This window comes from Ptychodera flava, chromosome 15 (genome assembly GCF_041260155.1).
Source record: "Ptychodera flava strain L36383 chromosome 15, AS_Pfla_20210202, whole genome shotgun sequence".
NCBI lineage: Eukaryota > Metazoa > Hemichordata > Enteropneusta > Ptychoderidae > Ptychodera > Ptychodera flava.
Window position 1 is genome coordinate 39,623,084 of NC_091942.1, and position 22,208 is coordinate 39,645,291.

Consider the following 22,208-nt stretch of genomic DNA (forward strand, 5'->3'; position numbering starts at 1 on the left):
TGGAGTCACAAGTACCTGGAAGGTCATTTATGTAAATATTAAATAACGTAGGGCTCAGATTACACCCCTGTTTAACTCCTACTTTAGATTCAAACATGTCAGTGAGGCTATTGTTAGATTTAACACAATAGTTAACATTTTCATACATAGACTTAATCACAGAAAAGAAATTACCATTGATACCATAATTCCTAAGTTTCCAAAGCAAACCTGGTCTCCAAACTTTATCAAATGCTTTATGAAGATCAATAAAACAACAAAAAAGATACTATCATTGAGTTTTGGTTTGTTTTTAGCATACCATACTCTGACGTCACTAATACATCTTTCAATTGTGTAAATAGCTGAAGCATGTTGAGAATTGTTCAAGGTCAAGTAAAGTTGTGAATCATCTGCATATAACATGCAAAAGTCACAAAACTAAAATAACAGGCATGAAATAAAAATTACAGGCATGAAATATTATTTACAGGTATGAAAAAAAACAGGCATAAAAAAATTACAGGTATGAAATAAAAAATTACACCTGTGGCCTCATTAAGCCACCGTACTGATCCGATTGCGATCGATATATGGCACATGCATAGCCCCCCCACGGTAATCCTCTAGTCTGGTTCCCTGACCTGTTTTCTCTGGTAGAGGGCATGGGGAAAAAAGGGGTTATTAAAGTACCGGGGATCCATCTTGAACAGAATTTTGTTCAACATGGCGGAGGTTAGTCACCTGACAGAACATGCTACAACAAATATGGCTGCTAGCTACCATGAAAACGCCGGTCAAGATTCAACTGGATCAGAAAACCTGCTTCCTTTGTTCGAACACTGGTATCCAAACCAAAAACATTGGCACAGGAGACGGGAAACATAAACTGAAAGGATTAATCCAGAAGTATGGGGAAATAGAAAGTGTTTTTGTTTATTGGATTTCAAGGCCTCCAGCCCATCTGTAGAGGAGTTACACATCAAAAAATGGAAATAAATTTAAATTAAAAACTTACAATACAAAAATAAACCAATCCATAATTAACAATTTCTACATTAAGAATTGTCTACATTTAACTTACAAAATTTTCTCTTGTAACTGACAAACTTAAGTAATACACGTTCATCGGTAGAACGTATAAAACACTGAAACTTAATATATATATTTGGATGAATACAGATATCTTCAGGTAAGTACAATGATCTGATATTATGATAAGTGGGACATTCCAACAAAACATGAAACTCATCTTTGGCTGTTAGAATTGCATATTTCACAAAATCTTTCAGTTGAAGCTAAACCCACATGTCTACCTTTTTCTATATTTAAAGGAGGGCATGAACAACGGAAACATGCTATCGTTTGGCGGATTTGAATTTTAATATTTAAAGAAATGTATTTCTCTGGTTCAAGGGCGCTCTTAAACTCAATGTATGCAAGCATTTTATGTCTTTTTATAATGTCTCCTACAGGGAAATAGAGGTGATTGAAGGCAAACTGTTTGAACTGTGAACGACGGATTTATTTCAATGGATAGAATGGTGTCCGAATTTCGTGAAAAAATACCAGGCATCACGTTCTTAAAGTATCAAATGGTGTGCTAAATCTCCATTTTGTGATACAAACAAGAAGTTGGTGTCAAGTACAAAGTGAGCCTGAAAGTGCGAAATCTCCGAAAAAGTTACAAGTGTTACTTTTATCCAATCACACAGCTTGTTTTATTTTTACCCAATAGCGTCCATGTTTACTTTTGCCGATAGTGACCCCTTTTTTTCCCAACGCCCTCTACCGGGGAAAACGGGTCAGGGAACCAGACCAGGTCATCCTCATCCAATCGGAGAACATTGGCATCGATGCGTGCGTGAGTTGACCTTTCTCTTTCTCTTTTACCACCGTTCCTCTTGTGTAATGTAAATCTATTGTAATACACAACAATAGTCCTCGAAGAGGTGCCGGGCCGTTTGCCGCTTTTTCTGTTGTGTTAATTGGCTGTATAGCGCCGGGCCAGCTACACCCATCATAGCTGCACACGGTGAGCTGCAGTACAGTACTCGAGGTTTTTTGCCGTCAGACCCAAATACATACTGCCTGGCAAAACCTCGGGACACTCATCATAGCATCAGCTGCATTAATGGGCCTTTGTTTGCCCTGTTGGCTATTCAACCCGGCCCGTAGGGCTGAATAGCCAACACGGCAATTGATAGGCCCGTGGGTTACAATTATTGCATGCAGCTAACCACGGTCCCAGTTTAGAGGGACCGAGACCGTGAGCGGACCTTGCCACTGAAGTTCCTTGCGGACTGTACCATTATTTTTAGGGGTGGTCGATGGTCATGAGGGACTGAATACGCGTACTTATGGAAGGGGACTAGCATGCTAGCAGTAGACAAATTGCCACTTTTGGCAGTAGTTGTTAGTCCCCACGGACACCGTCCGGGGGGACTTATAGGTTTGGTCATGTCCGTGCGTGCGTGCGTGCGTGTGTGCGTGTGTGCGTCCGTCCGTCCATTCACACAGATATCTCAGAGATGCAAGAAGCGATTTCATTCAAACTTGGTACAAGGATTACTTCATATGTCATACAGATGCACGTCGATTTGTTTTTGGATACGATCCAATATGGCCGCCAGGCGGCCATTTTATTACGATTTTTTCATGTACAGAGCCATAACTCAGACATGTTTCAACCAATTTTATTCAAAGTTGGTACAAGGACATTGACCAATGTCATAGATATGCACGTCAATTTTCTTTGTGATACGATCCAATATGGCCGCCAGGCGGCCATTTTATTACGATTTTTTCATGTACAGAGCCATAACTCAGACATGTTTCAAGTGATTTTATTCAAGTTGGTACAAAGACATTGACCAATGTCATAGATATGCACGTCAATTTTTTTGTGATACAATCCAATATGGCCGCCAGGCGGCCATTTTATTACGATTTTTTCATGTACAGAGCCACAACTCAGACATGTTTCAACCGATTTTATTCAACATTGCTACAAGGACATTGACCAATTTCATAGATATGCACGTCGATTTTTTTTGTGATACAATCCAATATGGCCGCTAGGCGGCCATTTTATTACAATTTTTTCATATACAGAGGCATAACTCAGGCATATCTCAACCGATTTTATTCAAAGTTGGTACAAGGACATTGACCAATGTCATAGATATGCACGTCAATTTGTTTTGTGATACGATCCAATATGGCTGCTGTGTGGTCATTTTGTTACGATTTTTTCATATACAGAGGCATAACTCAGGCATATCTCAACTGATTTTATTCAAAGTTGGTACAAGGACATTGACCTATGTCATACATATGTACATCGATTTTTTATGTGATACGATCCAATATGGTTGCTAGGCAGCCATTTTATTACGATGTTTTCATGTACAGAGCCATAACTCAGACATATTTCCACCAGTATCATTCAAAGTTGACATTGACCTATTTCATACATATGCTCGTCAATTTGTTTCACGTCATGTAGCAGTAACATGTCAATTATTGAAGTTTCGTAAGTAGGCTGATATGTCAAGAAATATGTACTGCATCAAATTCATAACACTTTATACAGATGTTAACCGATGTTAAGCTCACATTGCTTTAACATTGAAAAAGACATTTATCAGTGTCATTTTAATTAATTGTAATTGCATAAGTAATGAACTTTCCTAATTAGGGATATATAGCCACAAATTAATACAACGTCAAATGTGATGAAACTTGATACAGATGTTGATCTCATAGTGTTGTAAATACTGCATCAAACTTTATGAAATATGGTACCAGTGATAATCTGTTAAGTGTTAGAATTGTATGCAAACATGTTTTGCAACATCCTGTTGATTAATTCCTAGTTGACTCATTTTATGAACTTTAGGATGGTGGCCTACATTGGTTTTATGTTTTCATCACCATGGAACTCATTCTTGGCCATTGAGCGCCATCTGTATCAAAGTATTTTTATCACAGACCTAATTAATGAAGAGGACTCTATCCTCTCTGAGGACATGTAATCAAAGTACCCATTATTAACAAGTGGGGACTGTGTCATCAACGATGACTTGTTTTAATGCTATATCACTTTTTTGAGGACTGAAAAATAAGTCATAGGACAGTTTGTTTCTTTCCAATTACTGCAAGAATACCACTGGCACTGAAGGCCAAGAGACCAGTGACCATCTTTTGAGAAATTGTGCCATTTCTGAAGATGTGATGGACACATAACTACTGTAAATAACCCATTCATCCCATGCAGGGTTTCTTGAACTAGTACATTGTTGAACTTAGTTCAGAGTGTTAAGAAGACAAAATTTATGACTTAAATATGACTTATTGAACTTGCACATAGTTATAATCGGCAAAAGTGTTGTCTAACGGCTAAATTCAGGCCCTGACACCTTTTGGGCACCCCTAAAAAATAATGGTATAGTCCGCTAGGTACTTCCGTGGCAGCATACTTGACAAGGTGTCCGTGAGCTAACATAGTAGCTCGAGAACAGGATACAGGACAGCCGCCGTGTGGTATGAATATGGTTATTACCTCACGGCATGGATATTTTTTTATCCATGCTCACTGGTCACGCCATCATCAGGGTTTGGGCTGCCTTCATGTCCGTCCCTAGGGGTTGGTCATTGCTTTGTTGTATTGCTAATAAAGGTACCAAAAATCCTTGACAATCTTCGTTAAAGCACAGTCCATAGAGGGACTGTGGTTAAAGCAGCAATTTTCAATCCCAGTTTTTCGCATTAGTGAAGTTCTCCTCCCAGTCAAACACCTGGCCAGTACAATGTTTGAATTACACAAACTGACCTTAACCTTTTGTCACCTTTTGCTAATTATCCTGCAGACAGAGTTCAACAAGCGTTTGATTGACGATCCATTCAAATTTCAAATCGCCAACGGTCATTGATTCCCAGCCACCAACGCTGGAATTTCTTTAAAAATCATCTTCCAATCACGTTAGAATTGGAATATAACCATAATAGAGTTCGATCGGCAGCATGCAGCTTTGCCCTGGCTGCTTAGCACTCTGTCTGCTTTTTTGCGGCCGGAAAAATCTATGAAGTGGCATTTTGTGGAGCATGTGCCCGCGTGTTGCCTGTTTGATGCCCACTTACACATTCGAGAAGCTACAGCGTCATTGATGGTATTTTTTCATTGTGGACCAATTTTTGCAACTTTATCAAGTAAGACACAAAAGAACTGATAAGAAATTGGGATCCAGGATAATTCCAGATGTCATAATCACAGTGGAAGGCATTTCACTATCTGTAACTAATTTAAGTGCTGTTTATTCTCAAATGATAGCACTGATGGCATTAATAAAAAATTCCCAAGGTTGTAAATAGTTCACATATTTAAACATTTCCTGCCATCTGGCCATCGTACCTTTTTATGTAAACATGCAAGGGGTGGAACAGTTGATATTGGGGAGGGGGATCGAGAAGATTGATTGAGTAGAATTTTTTTTTTTTACCTCATCCTTTGTACATTATTTTATCCCCAGTCTCCCACCTTTTCTTTATGTCAAGCCTTCTCTGGCTGATTATTTTAGGACACTTACTTATTCTGTAAATAGAATCTGCTTGTCCCATTGCTATAAAAGTTGACACGCATGTTCCTAAAGTTGACTTCCAGTACCAAAGTTGCAGACCTTAATTGCTTTTGTCATTCTCGTTTTCCTGGTTTAAATATTTTTTGTATGGACCAAGTCAAACTGAATGTTAGAACACTGTCCTTGACGGTATGTTTATGTATTATAGTCTATAGTCTATAGAAGCTATTTGGATTGGTATCCGTTTTGTGTCTGTCTATCTGTATGTATGTATGTATATTTGCTTGTGAGGATGTCCATCCATCACTCAAATATTTTGAGAACTGTATTACTTACAGACTTGATGCTGCGTCAATTCAAAGTATGTTTAAGACAAACTATGTGTGTTTGGTTTTTGTAGTCACCCCGTACGAAGTCCAAGGGGACTTATGGTTTGGGTTCTGTCCGTCCATCCATCTGTCAGTCCCTCTGTCCATCCGTCCGTTCGTCTGTCCACGTAGATATCTCGGACATGTCTGAGCCAATTCCTTTCAAACTTGGTACAAGGATAATACACTAATAATGGTCATATGCACATCAATTTATTCGGGTGTGTCATGCATAATTAGCACTAGTTTGCATAATTAGTGATTTTTTGCTCACGTGTCCACAAACATGAGCATACTGTACTGTATGTCGCAGCGATTTCTGTCTGTCTGTCTGCGTGTCTGTCTGTCTGTCCATCTGTGCACTTGATATCTCAAAAACAGCTTATCAGATGAGAATCAAATTTTATACATAGATTCAGTTTGCACATGGCAAGAACTGGCATTAGTTTTTGGTTGGTGTGGCTTGCTTACTCTTTGCATAATTATTGATTTTAGAAAAAACGGCTTTACATTGAGAACGACTGCACACAATTTGATGAGACTTGCTACAAATGTTGATCACACCAAGATATATCAGCAGTGGGAACCATTAAGGGGTGACATGAAAGATAGTTGCTAATTAGGGATATATATATCTGATTTAACTTGATCAAAATTGACCAAACTTGGTATGTATATATTATGATAATAATAACTTTTTTATTATTTTATTTAGAACCAGCTCATTTAGAAATATGTAAAGTTGAAATAAAAACAGACAAATACAAAGACAACAAACTACATGCTTCCATAAAAAAGTCTCAACAATACAATACACATATTCTACAGGCACAGTTAAACTTTATGAACAATCTGTCATAAAACATTTCCACCATCTACTCCCTTTAGTAACATAACCAGATAAGGCTAAACAGACTACAGTACTTCGTACTTCTAGTCAATCTAAGATAAAATAACAGCCTCAGCCGCACGAAGTTTACTGTCAAAGGTCAAAATGTGATTACTTACAAATCTTTCACTTATGCTCAATCTTTGCTTAATATTCAAAAGAATTCTATAACTATTATTATAAGCAACACAAATGTCGCTCATACTTTTGGAGTTAAGACACTCCATAACAGAACTCCAGACACTCCAGAAGACACTCCAGAACAGAAAGTTGAAAAAGCCTAGTTTTGACCAGAGTTGAACAGCTATAAAATTTACGAATAAGTGAATTCGCCTGAGAATACAGCAATCTCATTTGGCGCATTATGTCGTCATTGTCATTTCCAAAATGGTTGAAGAGACTCCCAAATACTTATGTTTCTCAACAAATTTCAACACAGTATCATCAAGAAGAATGTGAGGTAACTGTGAAATTTTGTACCTTGGTGGTTTTACAAACAAGCACTTCGATTTCTTAGCATTAAAGATAATATCGTGGACAGCAGCAGAACTATAGCGCTTTTTAACTAACATATTAAGACCCTTATTTGAGGGACATATAAGGACAATATCGTCTGCGTACATGAGATGATTAACACAATTTCCTGCAAAAAAACAACCGATTTGTGTTCCATCAAGGTCATTACTTAGCTTATCTACATATACTGCAAAAAGCCATGGGGAAAGAATTCCCCCTGTCTGACACCATTTTTGACTGGAAAGCTGTCTGACAGCACTGAACCCTATCTGACATGAAAATCTTGGTGTCGGTACTAGAAAACTAAAATTTGAACAACAAAAAGTGGAACAGATCTGTCAATCAATTTACAAAACAAGGTCCAGTGATTAATCCTTTCAAATGCTTTTGTTGCATCAAGAAAGCATAAAAAATACATTACTGTTATGTCGATTGTAAAAAACAATAACCTATTTCAAATTAAAGATGATCACTGGTGCTGAGAAATTGCTTTCATCTTTCTAAGATAATTATTTTGTACAGTTTGGAGATGGGAGGAGTAATTGCACTTGGATGGTAATTGTTGGAATTAGTAACATCACCATTTTTATCTTTCACAAGTGGAACTAAAGTAGTGTCCATCATATGAGAAGGTAAATAACCGTGAATATAAATTGCAGAGAACAGGATTGATAACAAGATAGATAAATGGTAATGCGCATATTTCATATGCTCTGAAGTTATATTGTCAGGTCCTGCATCCTTGCCAACAGTAAGCTTGTGAAGGCCATGAATTATTTTAGCATGTGTAACAATCACATGGGGATCAAAAACTACATTACAAATATTTTCCTGTACAAAAGACTCGTTACTGTTGTTAGTGACAGATGACAATAGCCCTGAGAAGTGGTCGCGCCACATTTCTGCAATCTCTGTATGACCATTACAGTCCCCAACTGAAGATGACAGAGGTGAAGACTTTTTGGAGCATCCGACATGTTTCCAAAACTGTCTATTATCTTTCTTGATTAGACCATATGCAATAGCATTGTCTCTCATTTGATCTTCATTCTTTCTGCATTGCTTTAAAGCATATTTAAATTTTGCACATGCTTTTTTCATAATTTCAAAGATAGGGCCATACCGAGGGCTGCACTCACACATTTTTTTAAAAATTCTATTTCAGGTTAAAGACCGGATCAATTAAAGGGGAGCTCTACAAAAAGAAACATGTTCCATGTCTATAAACGATTCCATATCTTAATGTTGATATTGGTATCAATGATCTGCCTTTTGTTGTATGAAGCATTTCAAGAAGTACACCATAGATTTTTCAGACCATGCATTGTTGCCAATGTGACATTTCCTAGGGTATGTAGCACAATATTATTATTATTATTATTATTTTTATTATTACAAGTTAAGGGGCTTAAAGAATTGTATAACTATTAACATAATGACCTTATTGTGATGGGTTGACTTGACGTCGTCCATTGAAAATTTTCTGTAAACAAAAAGTCAAAAACCACTGAATAGACTGCATTGATATTTGGTACAGATATTTAGATTGTGTTCAAGGCTCCGATTCCTAAAAATGGAGTTAAATGGAGTAGCGGTTAGATAGTTTTGGGAAATTGCTATTGATATAGGGGTCCTTCATTTATGTAGTTTTGGAAGGTATACCAATCCTGCATTTTTGACTGTTTTATTAGTTGTCGAACAGAAAGTGGTTTTATTGAATGTTAGAAATATGCAGGATGGCTGATTTGAAGTATCAGAGATTTCCACACTCTTTTGGGCAACAGAAGTGATAAAAAACATTTCATATTTTTGATTCTCACATTTGAGACGACCCTAGGCATTTGTCATATAACTCACTTCATACAAGTAAATATCCTTGAGTCAACATACAGACTTTGACATTCATATTCCAGAGATCATAGTATCCAGGACGTCACATGTTAGTCTTTAAAAGCCTGAGACAACAAAAGCCTTCCTGAAGGTAGCGGTAAAGGCTAGAGCATCAGTTATAAACTTCAATAAAACTATTAAAACATGAAAGAAGTCAACATTCTCTGTGGAATAAAAAAAACTAGACATTTGGGGTCATAAGCATTGCAGAGTTATAGCCCATTGAAACTTCTGAAAAACTGACCAAATAAGAGGAAGTTGGGGAGTCCTTAGTGTATTAACTATGGTAGAGGTCCCCTAGCTTTTAAAAAATGTTTGAAAAGGAAAAGTCATTTTTTACTGTTTTTTAGGAAAGTTTGACAAGGCAGTGCTTGCATTCAGAATGCGTGACTGCTATTATAAATGCATTTTAGATTCTTTGAGTGTCAAAGAGGTGTCAAAAGTGAGATTAACAAAAAAGACTGCTCTTTGACTTCAAAAGAGGGGTGCAAATATGGCTTGTTTTCAACAATTTTGACAGAATAACAGTTTTCCTACATAATTTTATACCAATTAAATCCAACCTTTGAAATGAGATATGGACATGGAATTTTTACAGCCTATTAACAAGGTTACAGATAAGATTTGTACGGCAAAATTTTCCTGTATTTGAAGTACTTTTTGAAAAATCATATTTTGAAATTTGAAAGAATTTTTAATAATTTTTTGATATGTAAACCACTGTAAAATCATAAAAACAAATTTTATTTACAAATCCTGCCGTACAAATCTTACAATTAATAGTGTCAACATATTTATAACTAATTTGGTAATATTAATTTATTGATAAATTCAAAGATATAAAAAATATGAAAAATTAAAATTTAATATTGATTGGTGTCATATTTCAAAATCATGGCTACAAATATACAATTTTATATTCTTTGGAGAAAGTATTAACTAAGAGAGTAATCCTGAAAATTTGAACTAAATATCTTGATTCTAACACTTGAAACTTGACATTAACTCTGAGAAAAGAATTGGTGCAAAAAAAGCCTTCCCTGAAGATTTTTAGTGATGTTTAGTTATGTTATATGTCCAAACATTATCTCACATCTACTCACTTCAATCAAATAAGCATCCTTGAGTCAATATACAGACTTTGACATTCACATTCCAGAGATTAAGTATCCACATGTCACATGTTACACTCACAGTCTTTACTTTTAGACCATGAAGTTACAAGTTTTAGGTTAGTTATCAAGGTAGCACCAGCATCTGTCCTGAGCATCTGTCCGTGTGTTCTCACAGGAAATTACAGGGAACAAAAAATTATTTGAGAAGTTTCTCTCCTTTAAATAGAAGCTATATTACAAAAACCTGTCATGGATGGATTGCTCTCAAATGAACTGAAACACAGTTATTGCCCATTAGCAACAAATCTATAGCAAGATTTACATGAAGTTCATGAACTTACACAAGGTTATAAAAAGCTAATCGTAAAAGTTTGAGATTCCGTATACCTGTCCCCGAGGTGCACTCTAGAACCTCAACACTGTTTCTAAACCTGTGTTGAGTGGTTGAGGGTAGACCAGTGTGCGAAATTGATTTCTGTGCCTCTACCAATCCAGGTTATGACATGGATGTCTGGAAACACAGTCACTTGTGAATCAATACACAACCGCCGCTGTGTGGGATGCATTAGAAAAGTAGGAAGTTGGGAAACTGAATGGCCTCCTTACTCATGTATCACCCAGTTTGGGGACAAATTTCCCTCACAAAACGCCCCAATTTATTAAATAAACCAGCATCAATGGCTTCCAATACATCTCCAAATTCATACCTGCTATCTTCGTGTCAAAAAAGTGTGATTTCTGACTGGACCTGCACTTTTGACATGAAACATTGACTACAATAGCAGCAGGTGCACATTGGATGGTCAACTCCGTTGTCAGCAACACTGAGCTTAATATCTAATAGATTGATGTGTGACAGCGCAGCGCTAGGCATCCAACAACTATTTAGCTTCACTGTCAGCTACACAGAGCTTATAGGTAGAATATGGTATGTAGGTAGGTGCCCTGCCCGATTCCTTAAAGAGGCACTTCCACTTGGTAACATTTTTAAAACACATTTGTTTAATGCCAACGGTTGATATTTGACGTGGTGACTGCGCGCAGATGGAGAGATATCAATAAAAACATGTCCTCAAGAAAGTAAAAGTTTGAATTCCGATGGCCCACCTAAATTCAGCTTCATCAAATGTTCGGCACTGGGACCATTGTCAACCAAACTATGGAGTACGACTCTATGCTGTCGCTGCTGTATGCCAAAGTACCACTCGCGTCGGTGATCGGTCATGCCTGGTGAGAGAAAGCTGATTCTTACTGACTTGGCGAATAAACGAAAAACAATTTTTGCTGATTCCACCAGAATTCACATAGGTGACTAGCACAGTTACGTGTGGTTGATACTTAGTGGCTGCCGCGTGGTATGCATAGACGCACACCACACGGCAAACCACACGTAACTGTGTGGCAGACGACAAAATGTAGTCATCAGAGGTGGCTAATATTTTACAGGTAACAACTGATATTTTATGTGGTATTGGTTAAAAATATAATACAGCTGATTGAGAATAATGAAAACAACAAAACTAAGGAGAAGTTTTAAAAAACTTACCTAAGTTCAAGGCATAATGCTGTATATAAAGTCTTCACCGTGGGGGGTAAATAAATTGCATTGTTCGAACTTATTTTGGACTCCCTAGAATATCGTCAATCAGCACAACAACTTACCTTGGGGGTGATTCTGGGTCATAATCAGAAACGATCGTAAAACTTCGGGATTTTAAAATACGCTCAGAAAATGACGTTTTTAGCTCCCATAGCCATATGTATATATGACAATGGAAGCTATTCTTATAGGCTAGGGAACTGTCTGTATGTCTGTATGTCTGTCCGTCAACATCAAAAACTCCAAAACCGCTGCACATTTCATCTTGATATTTGGTGTGTACATGGATGATGGGCTTTAGATGAGATTTTGTTCAAATGAAGTTGTCATTGCCAAAAATATGCAAATTAAGTGAAAAAATGTAAAAACAGTCAAAATTGAAAAACTCAATAACCACTGAGCTGATTACAAGAAAAATTAGCATGTAAGTACTTTGGGCTGACCTGAAATGATTGTGAACATCTTGGGTCAGTATCTTGGACTTGCTATATTTCATGAATTTTTTTGTAATTTTCTCCCATTTTTGGTCAAAAAATCTTCTCCTCTGAAACCACAAGTCCGATTGATTTGGAACTTGGTATGGAAGTGCACAGGAGTGTCCTTTCCCAAATTTGGGCAATTCGTGGTGAAATTTGCATATTTCTGGTTTACACGTCCATAGACTCCCATGGATAAGGCAGATCTCCATAGACTCCCATGTATAATGCCACGAAAAATAAAAATTTAGTTTCTCATCGTATTCATATTGCAAAAAGGATGCAGTGACACAATTTTTAGTCCCCACAGATGAAGTCCAGTGGGCTTATAGATTGGGTCATGTCCGTCTGTTCGTCTATCCATGAGTCCATCCGTTCACGCAGATATCTCGGATATTTTGACAAAATGTCATGTGACCTTGATGACCTTTGACCTCAAATATACATATTTGTCCATAACTCAGTAACCACAAGTGCTACACCCTTCATGTATGGTATGATGGGACACCTTATGACGCCACATATTGTACCTCATTAATTATGCACATATCTAATTTTGAGCGAGCCAATAAAGCTAGAGGTCTGATTTTTGGTATATAGGGATAACTTAGCAATACAATTTTTTTGACAAAATGTCACGTGACCTCGGTGACCTTTGACCTCAAATATACATATTTGTCCATAACTCAGTAACCACAAGTGCTACACCCTTCATGTATGTTATGATGGGACACCTTATGATGCCACATATTGTACCTCATTAATTATGCACATATCTAATTTTGAGCGAGCCAATAGAGCTAGAGGTCTGATTTTTTGGTATATAGGGATATCTTAGCAAAACAATTTTTTTGACAAAATGTCACGTGACCTCGGTGACCTTTGACCTCAAATATACATATTTGTCCGTACCTCAGTAACCACAAGTGCTACACCCTTCATGTATGGTATGATGGGACACCTTATGATGCCACATATTGTACCTCATTAATTATGCACATATCTCATTCTGAGCAAGCCAATAGAGCTGGATGTCTGATTTTTTGGCATATAGGGATTAATTAGCAATATAATTTTTTTCAAAATGTCATGTGACCTCGATGACCTTTGACCTTGATTATACATATATATGCATATCTCAGTAACCACAAGTTCTATACCCTCCAATTTTGATAGGATATTAGACCTTAAGATGTCACATCTTGTACCTCATTTATTATGCGCATATGTATTTCTTGGCTGGCCAATACTGCTAGAGGTCTGATCTTTTTTTCCCGATTTAGAACCATAACTTAGACATGCCTCATGTGTTTCAAATTGGGAACAACGACATAGACCTATGTGCCCATAGATCTCAACATATACACTCCAGTGATACTTCTTAATGACCACATTTCCCTGCCCCATCAAGACTAATACTCCTATTACAAGTGGGGACTATGTCATTGTCAATGATTTGTTGAGTTCATGGTTGTATCACAGTATTTGATATTTCTAATTCTGTATTTTTTCCATTTTATATTCTGAATAAATACATTAAACATATTTCACTGTCTCCAGTACATTACATTTAAGTATTTTCACTTCATGCACTTTATCCCTTTCACACATGTTCAAATATCTGACCAGAGAACAAACACTAAATAGTCCAGGATGGGAGCTACAGTGTCATTAATGCTATTTTTATCGATATCTCGCAATCCGTGGGCAGTCGCCACATCAAATATCGATTGTTGGCATTAAAAACATTTGTTTTAAAAATGTTACCAAGTGGGAGTGCCACTTTAAGGTCACCAGGGATGACCCATCAGCTTCAATATTTGGTATGCAGGCCCCAAGCAACGACCCTATTTAGATTTGTACAAATTGTGATGAAATGTGAAAATTTGTATTTTTAGGTCAATTTTTGTCATTTTTGGTCAAAAATCTTAAAATCTTCTTCAAAACTGCTCATCAGACAGCTTTTATGTAAGGGATATGGGTCTCTAGTGATGACTTTTTTAGCTCCGCTGTCAGCGACACGGAACTTATCAAATAGGTTGATTTTCCGTCGTCCGTTGTCTGTCGTCCGCCAACAATTGCCTTCTCCTCTGAAACCGCAAGTCTGATTGCTTTGAAAATTTATATGCAGTTCAATATTTGGGGCATTTTTTGCTGTTTTTGGTAAAAAAAAAATCTTCTTCTCTAAAACCGCTTGTTCGATTGCTTTGAAACTTGATATGCAGTTTATTTAGGACGGCTTTAGCTAGATTTGTTCAAATCGTGGTGAAATTTGCATATTTGTATTTTTAAGGCAATTTTTGTCATTTTGGGGTAAATAATCTTTAAAAATTTTCTTCTTCAAAACTACCAGTCAGATGGGATGATTTATTTCAGATTTGTTCAAATTGTGCAGAAATATGCAAATTTGTATTATTAAGGCAACTTTGTCATTTTTGGTCAAAAAATTTGTTTCTCAAAAAGTACTGGTCTGATAGCTTTGAAATTTGGTATACAGGTTTCTACAGATGAACTCAGTAATTGAATTTCTGATGAAATCCGTAATTTTGTATTTTTAGGGCAATTTTTGCCATTTTTGGTCAAATATTGTGTTTCTCATAAAATGTACTGGTCTGATCAGGGCCTGAAAAATTTAATTTTTATCCACTTGTCCCCGGACAAGTAGCCTCTATTTTTCTACTTGTCCGTAGCAGAAACTCACTTGCCCTGAAAATTTTCAAAAAAAAATGATTCTGCTCTTACCCAGATTGTGGGACCTCTCCTACAATGGTTTGTGACAAATTGGAGGTATTCACAGTTTTGAATTGTAAAAAAGTACATTACCATAATGAAATTAATTCAATATGCTTCAGTCTTTTATGGGAATTCTTGCCAGTTACCGCATTAGATGTGGTTAACAGAAATAAATACTAGTAAAATGTTTCATCACACTTACGACTACAAAACCAGAAGTGATTGAAGACAATAGTCTAATGCAGACATTTAACATGGTTTTTTCACTACCGCTGTAAAGTTCACTTCATTTTTATAATTGCCCAAATGACTGATACTTTTTCATTGAAATTGCAAAAAAAATAGGTTGAAAACACTAAAAATCTGAGAGGAACTCCTTTCTCTTCATAATAGCAATAGCAACTTGCCATACCACGGTTTTGACAAGCTAGATGGCTTTTGTTAAGGTCCGCTACAATCAAGATAGTGCCTTGACTTTAAAAAGCAAACAAAAACTTCAAACTTCCCAAAATAAAGTTATACGGTTTGCCCTTGGTATGTCAGCAAGAGCACACCTTGAATCGGTTCACTTCAAACAAATGGGATGGCTACCTGTTAGCCACAGAGTCGCATATATAAAACTCAATCATGTTCATAGAGTTACATTAGGATTAGCACCGAAATATTTGTCTGATAATTTTGTTTTTAACAGTCATGTCCATAGAACGAGATCCGGACCCTATTCTATTTTTATTCAAGGTGGGGCTCGGTTTTATCAGAATAGTTTTGTATATACAGCTAGTGTTGAATGGAACAAAGTTCCAAGAAATATACAGAGTATTACTTCAAATTCTCTGTTTAAAAGAAAGTTAAAGAAGTATTTTTATGAAGCAATGATTCAACGTGAGCAAAATGATTTTGTTTTTTATTAATTGTTGTCGTGCCGATTTGCTTGTGATTTTATTTTTCGTGGGACCACAGTGGAAATAAGTTTTTAACTTTTCTGTGTTATCCCAGCACTTCTGTCTTTGTCTTTGTTCTTATTTGTACTGTATGGTTATTTTTTAAGTGCTAAATAAATCAATCAATCAAAAAAAGTCTTGACCATATAAGGCATTCTGCATGGTGACCAACACAAGCTTGCTGCGTACGATCGAAGAGTGGCATGAGACGCCTTCGGGAGAAATTTCTGACTGCAAAATACTACTTTGAAAGACAGGGATATAGTGCTTCATCAAAATTTTGGGGTTGCTGATATTTTTAGGTAAAGTTGTGAGCTTCCATCACACCACATAGTGCCGTATGATGCTCCGTGCACTGTGGCTAGAAATTTCATTCTCCGTGCACACTGTACGGTACTACTACAGCTAGCAGGTTAGTTGGGTAGAGTAATGGTGGTTGTCAATAAAGTTTGCTTTACTGTTTCACTGTCCAAATTGTTTGGTGAAAAGTTAGTTGTTCTTTTTAAAATAATCCAGGCTTTCGCTTCAAACATCATTGTCTGGTCATTATCTCGTTACATTTTACATGTAAAATGAGTGGAGTGTACGTGGCCCGGCATTTGCCCCAGGGTCCAGTGGCTAGTGGACGCACATCGACTTGCTCATACCATAAATTGCAAACTGTAACAGAGTAACTGATTTTTCTGTAGTGTTTCAGTTGAGACGAAAAAATTAAGTCCTGATTTGAGTGCGTCCAAGTGACCCATGTTTGGTACTTTTGAGGGACATTGTTTCTAATTTGCGTCAAAAGACGAAAGAACGCACTCTTGGCAAAACACTGAGTTGACTCTGAACTTCCTGCCCGCGGGCAAGTGAGGGCTAGTTTTGCGCTTGTCCGTATTAGAAATCAGTCTGTCCCGGGCGTCGGGCAAGCGTATTTTTCAGGCCCTGCTGATACTTTGAAATTTGGTATATAGGTTTCTACAGATGAACTTATTAATATAGATATTTAGTTTCTGACGATATCTGTAATTTTGTATTTTTGGGGCAATTTTTTCCATTTTTGGTCAAAAAATGTGTTTCTTAAAATGTACTGGTCTGATAACTTTGAAATTCGATATGCAGGTTCCTACAGATGAACTAAATGTGAAATTTTGAAATTATGATGAAATCTGTAATTTTGTATTTTTGGGCAATTTTTGCCATTTTTGGTAAAAAATTTGTTTCTCAAAAACTGCAAGTCAATAGTTTTCATATTTGGTATACAGGTTCCAAGGGATTATTGTAATATATGATATATTGAAATTGCGGTGAAATCTGCAATTGTTATTTTTGGGGGCAATTTTTGCCATTTTTGGTCAGAAAATTTCATTCTCAAAAAACTACTCATCAGATAGCTTTGGTTGACATGTTCTTAGGGATGATCCAATGTGATATATTCAAATTATGATGAAATCTTCAATTGTGTATTTTTGCAGCAATTTTAGCAACTTTTTTCTGGTTACTGAAATGAGCTATCAAAGATTTCCACCTTCTTCATCAACATCTGTTAAAAAATAATTATTCTCAGCATAAACACAGCGGAGCTATATATCAGCCGTTAGGTCGCTTGTCAGATTTGTTCGACTGGTGCAGAAGTACGCAAATTTTATTTTGAGAGCACATTTTGTCATTTTTGGTCAAATATTTACTTTACCGTAAGCAATTACCTGGTGGCTATGATATTTGGTATGCAAATCATAGGGATGATGAAAATGTGAACTTTACTGAAATTATGATGTGTACTGGAGCACTTTTCATGAATGTGCAGTTTGGGGCAATTTTTTCCCATTTGGGGGAAAAAATTGTTTCTCTAAAATTACTTATCAGATAGCTTTGATATTTGATATACAGGTTTCCGGGGTTATCTTATGCTTGTAATGCTGGTATTTCTCTGTGGATATTGAATAGTCACACTATAACATGAAATTTAGTGTTTCTTTCTTCTGAGCTCAGAGATACAGAAACCACACAATATCACTCTCCAATAGTCTATGTAGTAGTAATTAGTCCCTACAGACACCTTCTGGGGGGTTGGACATATAAGTTTGGTCATGTCTGTGAGTGCGTTATGCATGCATCCATCCGTCTGTCCGTTCAGGCAGATATCTCAGTGATGCCTTGAGCGATTTCATTCAAACTTGGTTCAAGGATTATTACCTATGTTGTGCTCGCATTGATTTAACAGTGGATAATGACATTTATCAGTGCCATATTAACAAATTTGTAATTTGCATAATTAATGAACTTTCCTGTTTTGAGTATGTCCAGAAATGCTACATCAAATTTGATGAAACATGGTATACATGTTGATCTCACAGCGCTGTAATAGAATTCAGTGACACTTAGCATTGTCATTTAAATTAATTGCTAATATGCCCAAAACCACTGCATCAAAATGTATGAAATGTGGTCAGGTGATAATCTTTCAGTGTTATAATAGAATGAAAAATGTTTGGCAACATCCTGTTGATTAATTACAACTTGAATCATTTTTGTAATTAGGGTGGCAGCCAAGATTGGTTTTATATTTTCTCCTCTATGAAACTCATTCTCGGCCATTAAGCCTAATCTGTATTGCAGTATTTTTAATCACAGACCCAATTAATGAACAGGAGTCTATCCTTGCTCTCTGAGGACCTGTAATCAATTTACCAATTAACAAGTGGGGACTGTGTCATCAATGATGACTTGTTGTTATTATACATTGCATTGTACTCTCAACAGTTTATGAAAGTCTTAATTGTTATTAAACATTGCATAATTCACCTCTCAGGTCATGTGTACTGGAGCACTTTTCATGAATGTGCTTAAAATTATTGCTTCTGCATAATGTCTCCTATAAAGATAAGTGTCTGTGTGTACGGTACATTTGCATGTGGAAGATATCCATTGAAAATGCTGTTTTTTACAAAGTGTTGATTAACAAACACTTCATAATTCCCAGCAACTTTAACAATATCTACAGGTAAATTAATAGCATTGCCAATTTATATTGCATTGCAATAAGTTCTTTGTTTATCATTACATAGATCGATGTTAAATATGCAGCCAGAGATACAAGTCTGTTATGCACTGCAGAAGCTTATCCTGATATCTTCCGTCTAGAAACAGAAGGAAGGCAAGTTCTTCAAGGGATAGCATGCACACAGAACAAGTTCATCGTGAAAGCAGAGTATTTCAATGGCACACAGTGTTCATGTCAACCCTGGGTTGATATGCATGGACGAATGCTTGGCCCTAATTCGGCAGTCTATCCAGGGCTTGGGAAGTACAACTTGCATTTCAACGCAGTAAACATTGATTATCTTAAAAAAGGTTTATTCCAGGTGACAATCCCACCACTTGATGCTGGTGCGTATTGGTTAGAACTGTCAGTGGTACATAACTTTGATGCCCTGGGAAGCATGTACAGTACAGAAACTTTCACAAATCCAAAGTGCATCAAGTGCATTGATGCATCTGTGACTGCAACACCAATCAAAATTATTTTGATTGATAGCGGTTTGTGTAGTTCAGCTCCAACACCTCTTTGCTCTGAGGGAAATGAAGCAGGCAGATGGATGACAGTGCCACATACTGGATGTGATGGCAACCTTTGTGAAGGTGATATCAATGCTTTAGCAAGTTCGGGGAGAGTTTGGGTACCGTATCACTGTCACTACAGAATATTTTCAGCATTAGAACTGAAAAGGTGCACACAAAACAAAAAAATATTGCTGCTTGGTGAGTCAATTTTACAGGAAATTGCCCACGATATGATGCAGTTGAATATGTATGCAACTGAATTACCTGGTATTGGTAAGATGGTAATTGAGGGAGCAATCATAAACCAGAGAGTTAGGGAATGGAGACAGGTATGGAATAATGGTGCTGACATTCTAATGCATTCTATAATGACATTTCCCCTTGGATGTGGTATCTCCTGTGTGACAGATGTTTCAAATGAAGAACTGCAGGCCAAGTTACTTTTGAATGGAAAGGTTGATCTTTTGCTTGTGTCTGCAGGCATGCATGACATTGCACCAATTGAAAGAACTACTCCAAAGTTCTACGATGTCTTCGCCAAGTATGATCAATTACTGCCAATTTTCATTGAGAAGATAGTGCAACTGGTGAAAGAAAATGGCCAGATCATTTGGATACTACCACCAGATCCTTCTGACAAATCAAGGTGTGATTATCTAAGCCGGCCAAGACTACAGACAGTTAGCGAAATTACAATGAGACATTTACATCACTACCCTGAGATTGTTTTACTTGACTATTTTCAAGTCTCTAAAGACTGCTACTGTGGCAATATTCATAAAGGATGTAGGTTTTTCCATTCTATCGAAGCTGATCAGTGGTACAATGGATTTATATCACGAATGTTCACACACATTATTTTGAATAGATATTGTAAAACATAATTTCCCAATTGATTTTTTTTCATCCATTTTATCAATGACATATTGGAGGGTTGAAATTATAGAGATCGATGGGCTATTAAAGGTAGCTATGCTCTAGTGTGTAAAATTGCTTGACATATTCAAAAATTCGTCTCAGAAACTGCTTATCTATTAGTTTTCAAGCTTTCTTTCAAGACAATTTGCATATTTATGTCAGCTAATTGAATATATGTTTTTTAATGAACATATCCAAAGTTGGAAGACTAAAATAGGACTTTACCCCAGCTGATGATAGTTGCTATCTCGGCAGCTTTGTAATTTATGTATTTGATGACCTTTTCAAAATTAGTAATAACTGGAAGGACTTGTTTAAAGTTGATGATAGTACTATGTAAATTGACAATTAAGTTACATACTAGTTGCAAAAGACATTTTTTATTTTTGCGTTAGCTAATTTGTAATAAGCATATTTAATGAGCTAATACAGTTGACATAAAGCTTGAAGGACTTGACCAAAGGTTTTTATGTGCGATACAATGACAACAGTCAAAAGAAAATTCGTATTTTCATTTGAGCTATTTCAATTTACAGACAATGCAATATATATTAAAACGCAGGAGTATATTCAGTTAATATCCGGTTAACATAAGTTTATAGCAACCATTTTCCCATTTAAGTGCAGTGTTGCAGTCTGGGGACACTGTGTCCCACTACAGTTTATATTTGGGGACATTCTGCACATTTTGGGGGGGACAAGCGTCAGTTATCAATCAAATTTTGTATTATTTTACAACAGATTAGTTTCACTGAACAAATTTCAGTACTAGGACTGTGTCACTATGCTTGAATTTCAGGCGATTGTAGCAGTCTACCATATCTCCGTATCTGTCGCCAATCAGAACTCAGACGGACTACGGTCAAGCAAATAATGATATCAAGTGCAACGTTTTAATTACTTTTAACCATGGCTAGCTCCGAAAATACGTATTTAAAGTGCAAGCCTGGAAATATTTATGCAAAACAAAGGTCATCGTTTAGTAACAGATATTACTTGTAGACTACATCCAACACAGTCGACACACGAGTGCGCCCAAGGTGACCCGCAGTGAGCAAGAATGTGGGACAACGGGTTCCGTTTTGGGGACATTGTCGCAAGGGGGCGTCCTGGCGGCAACACTGAAAGTGTAAGTCTAACTTCAGCAAACTTGCAAAGCAGATATCGGAAGAGTAATTTGATTTATGCATGTGAAAAGATCTCTCTCTCATGTAAAGTCTGTAGCCATTTGCAATATTCATTGTCGAAATTTATTTACCGGTTCTTTGTCACCACTCAATGTTGGCAAGTTATCAATAACAGGTATGATTCCTTCATTTATCATGATGCTAAATTTGTATCAAGTGGCGATAAATATCCCAGCTTTAATCTTGAAAGTGGGTAAACGTTGTAACTTGTTACTTAGCTCCATTAAAGCTGTATCATTTGCCTATTTTTTCAGAACTTTTGTTTTGTGGTTTCCCTACACTTTCTGTCAGAACTGTCACTCCACTCCATTGTTAAACAGCCGGGAAAGCTTGTAGATTTGGTGGTTAGTTGTAACTCTGCTACCTCCATGTTTGTAAACAGCAACACAAAATCTGACAGTGGACAGTTTATTATAAGTGATTCATCCTTTATGCAAGGATACTCAGTATAAACAATAGTTATGTAAATAC

The 22,208-nt window shown here is 36.6% G+C and overlaps 1 protein-coding gene across 4 annotated transcripts; it reads left to right on the top strand.

Moving 5' to 3' along the window:
• Window positions 1–1,787: 1,787 nt before the first annotated feature.
• LOC139152158 (uncharacterized) lies at window positions 1,788–21,993 on the top strand. Of its 4 annotated transcripts, none has more exons than XM_070725265.1 (4): window positions 6,660–7,275; window positions 7,837–7,963; window positions 8,497–8,681; window positions 19,137–21,993. In XM_070725265.1, the coding sequence occupies exons 3-4, from the start codon at window positions 8,541–8,543 to the stop codon at window positions 20,514–20,516; spliced, it is 1,521 nt and encodes a 506-aa protein (XP_070581366.1). In that variant the 5' UTR covers window positions 6,660–7,275; window positions 7,837–7,963; window positions 8,497–8,540; the 3' UTR covers window positions 20,517–21,993. The 4 variants fall into 4 exon arrangements, with proteins under 4 accessions (XP_070581363.1, XP_070581366.1, XP_070581365.1 ...); XM_070725264.1 differs by having other exon boundaries at window positions 7,854–7,963; XM_070725262.1 differs by lacking the exons at window positions 6,660–7,275; window positions 7,837–7,963 and adding an exon at window positions 1,788–1,843.
• Window positions 21,994–22,208: the final 215 nt, after the last annotated feature.

Coding starts and splice junctions, on each gene's coding strand:
- LOC139152158 (XM_070725262.1), top strand. CDS start 8,541: ATGTTCCATGTCTATAAACGATTCCATATCTTAATGTTGATATTGGTA. Junction 8,682..19,136: donor CCAATGTGACATTTCCTAGG/GTATGTAGCACA, acceptor ATCATTACATAG/ATCGATGTTAAATATGCAGC.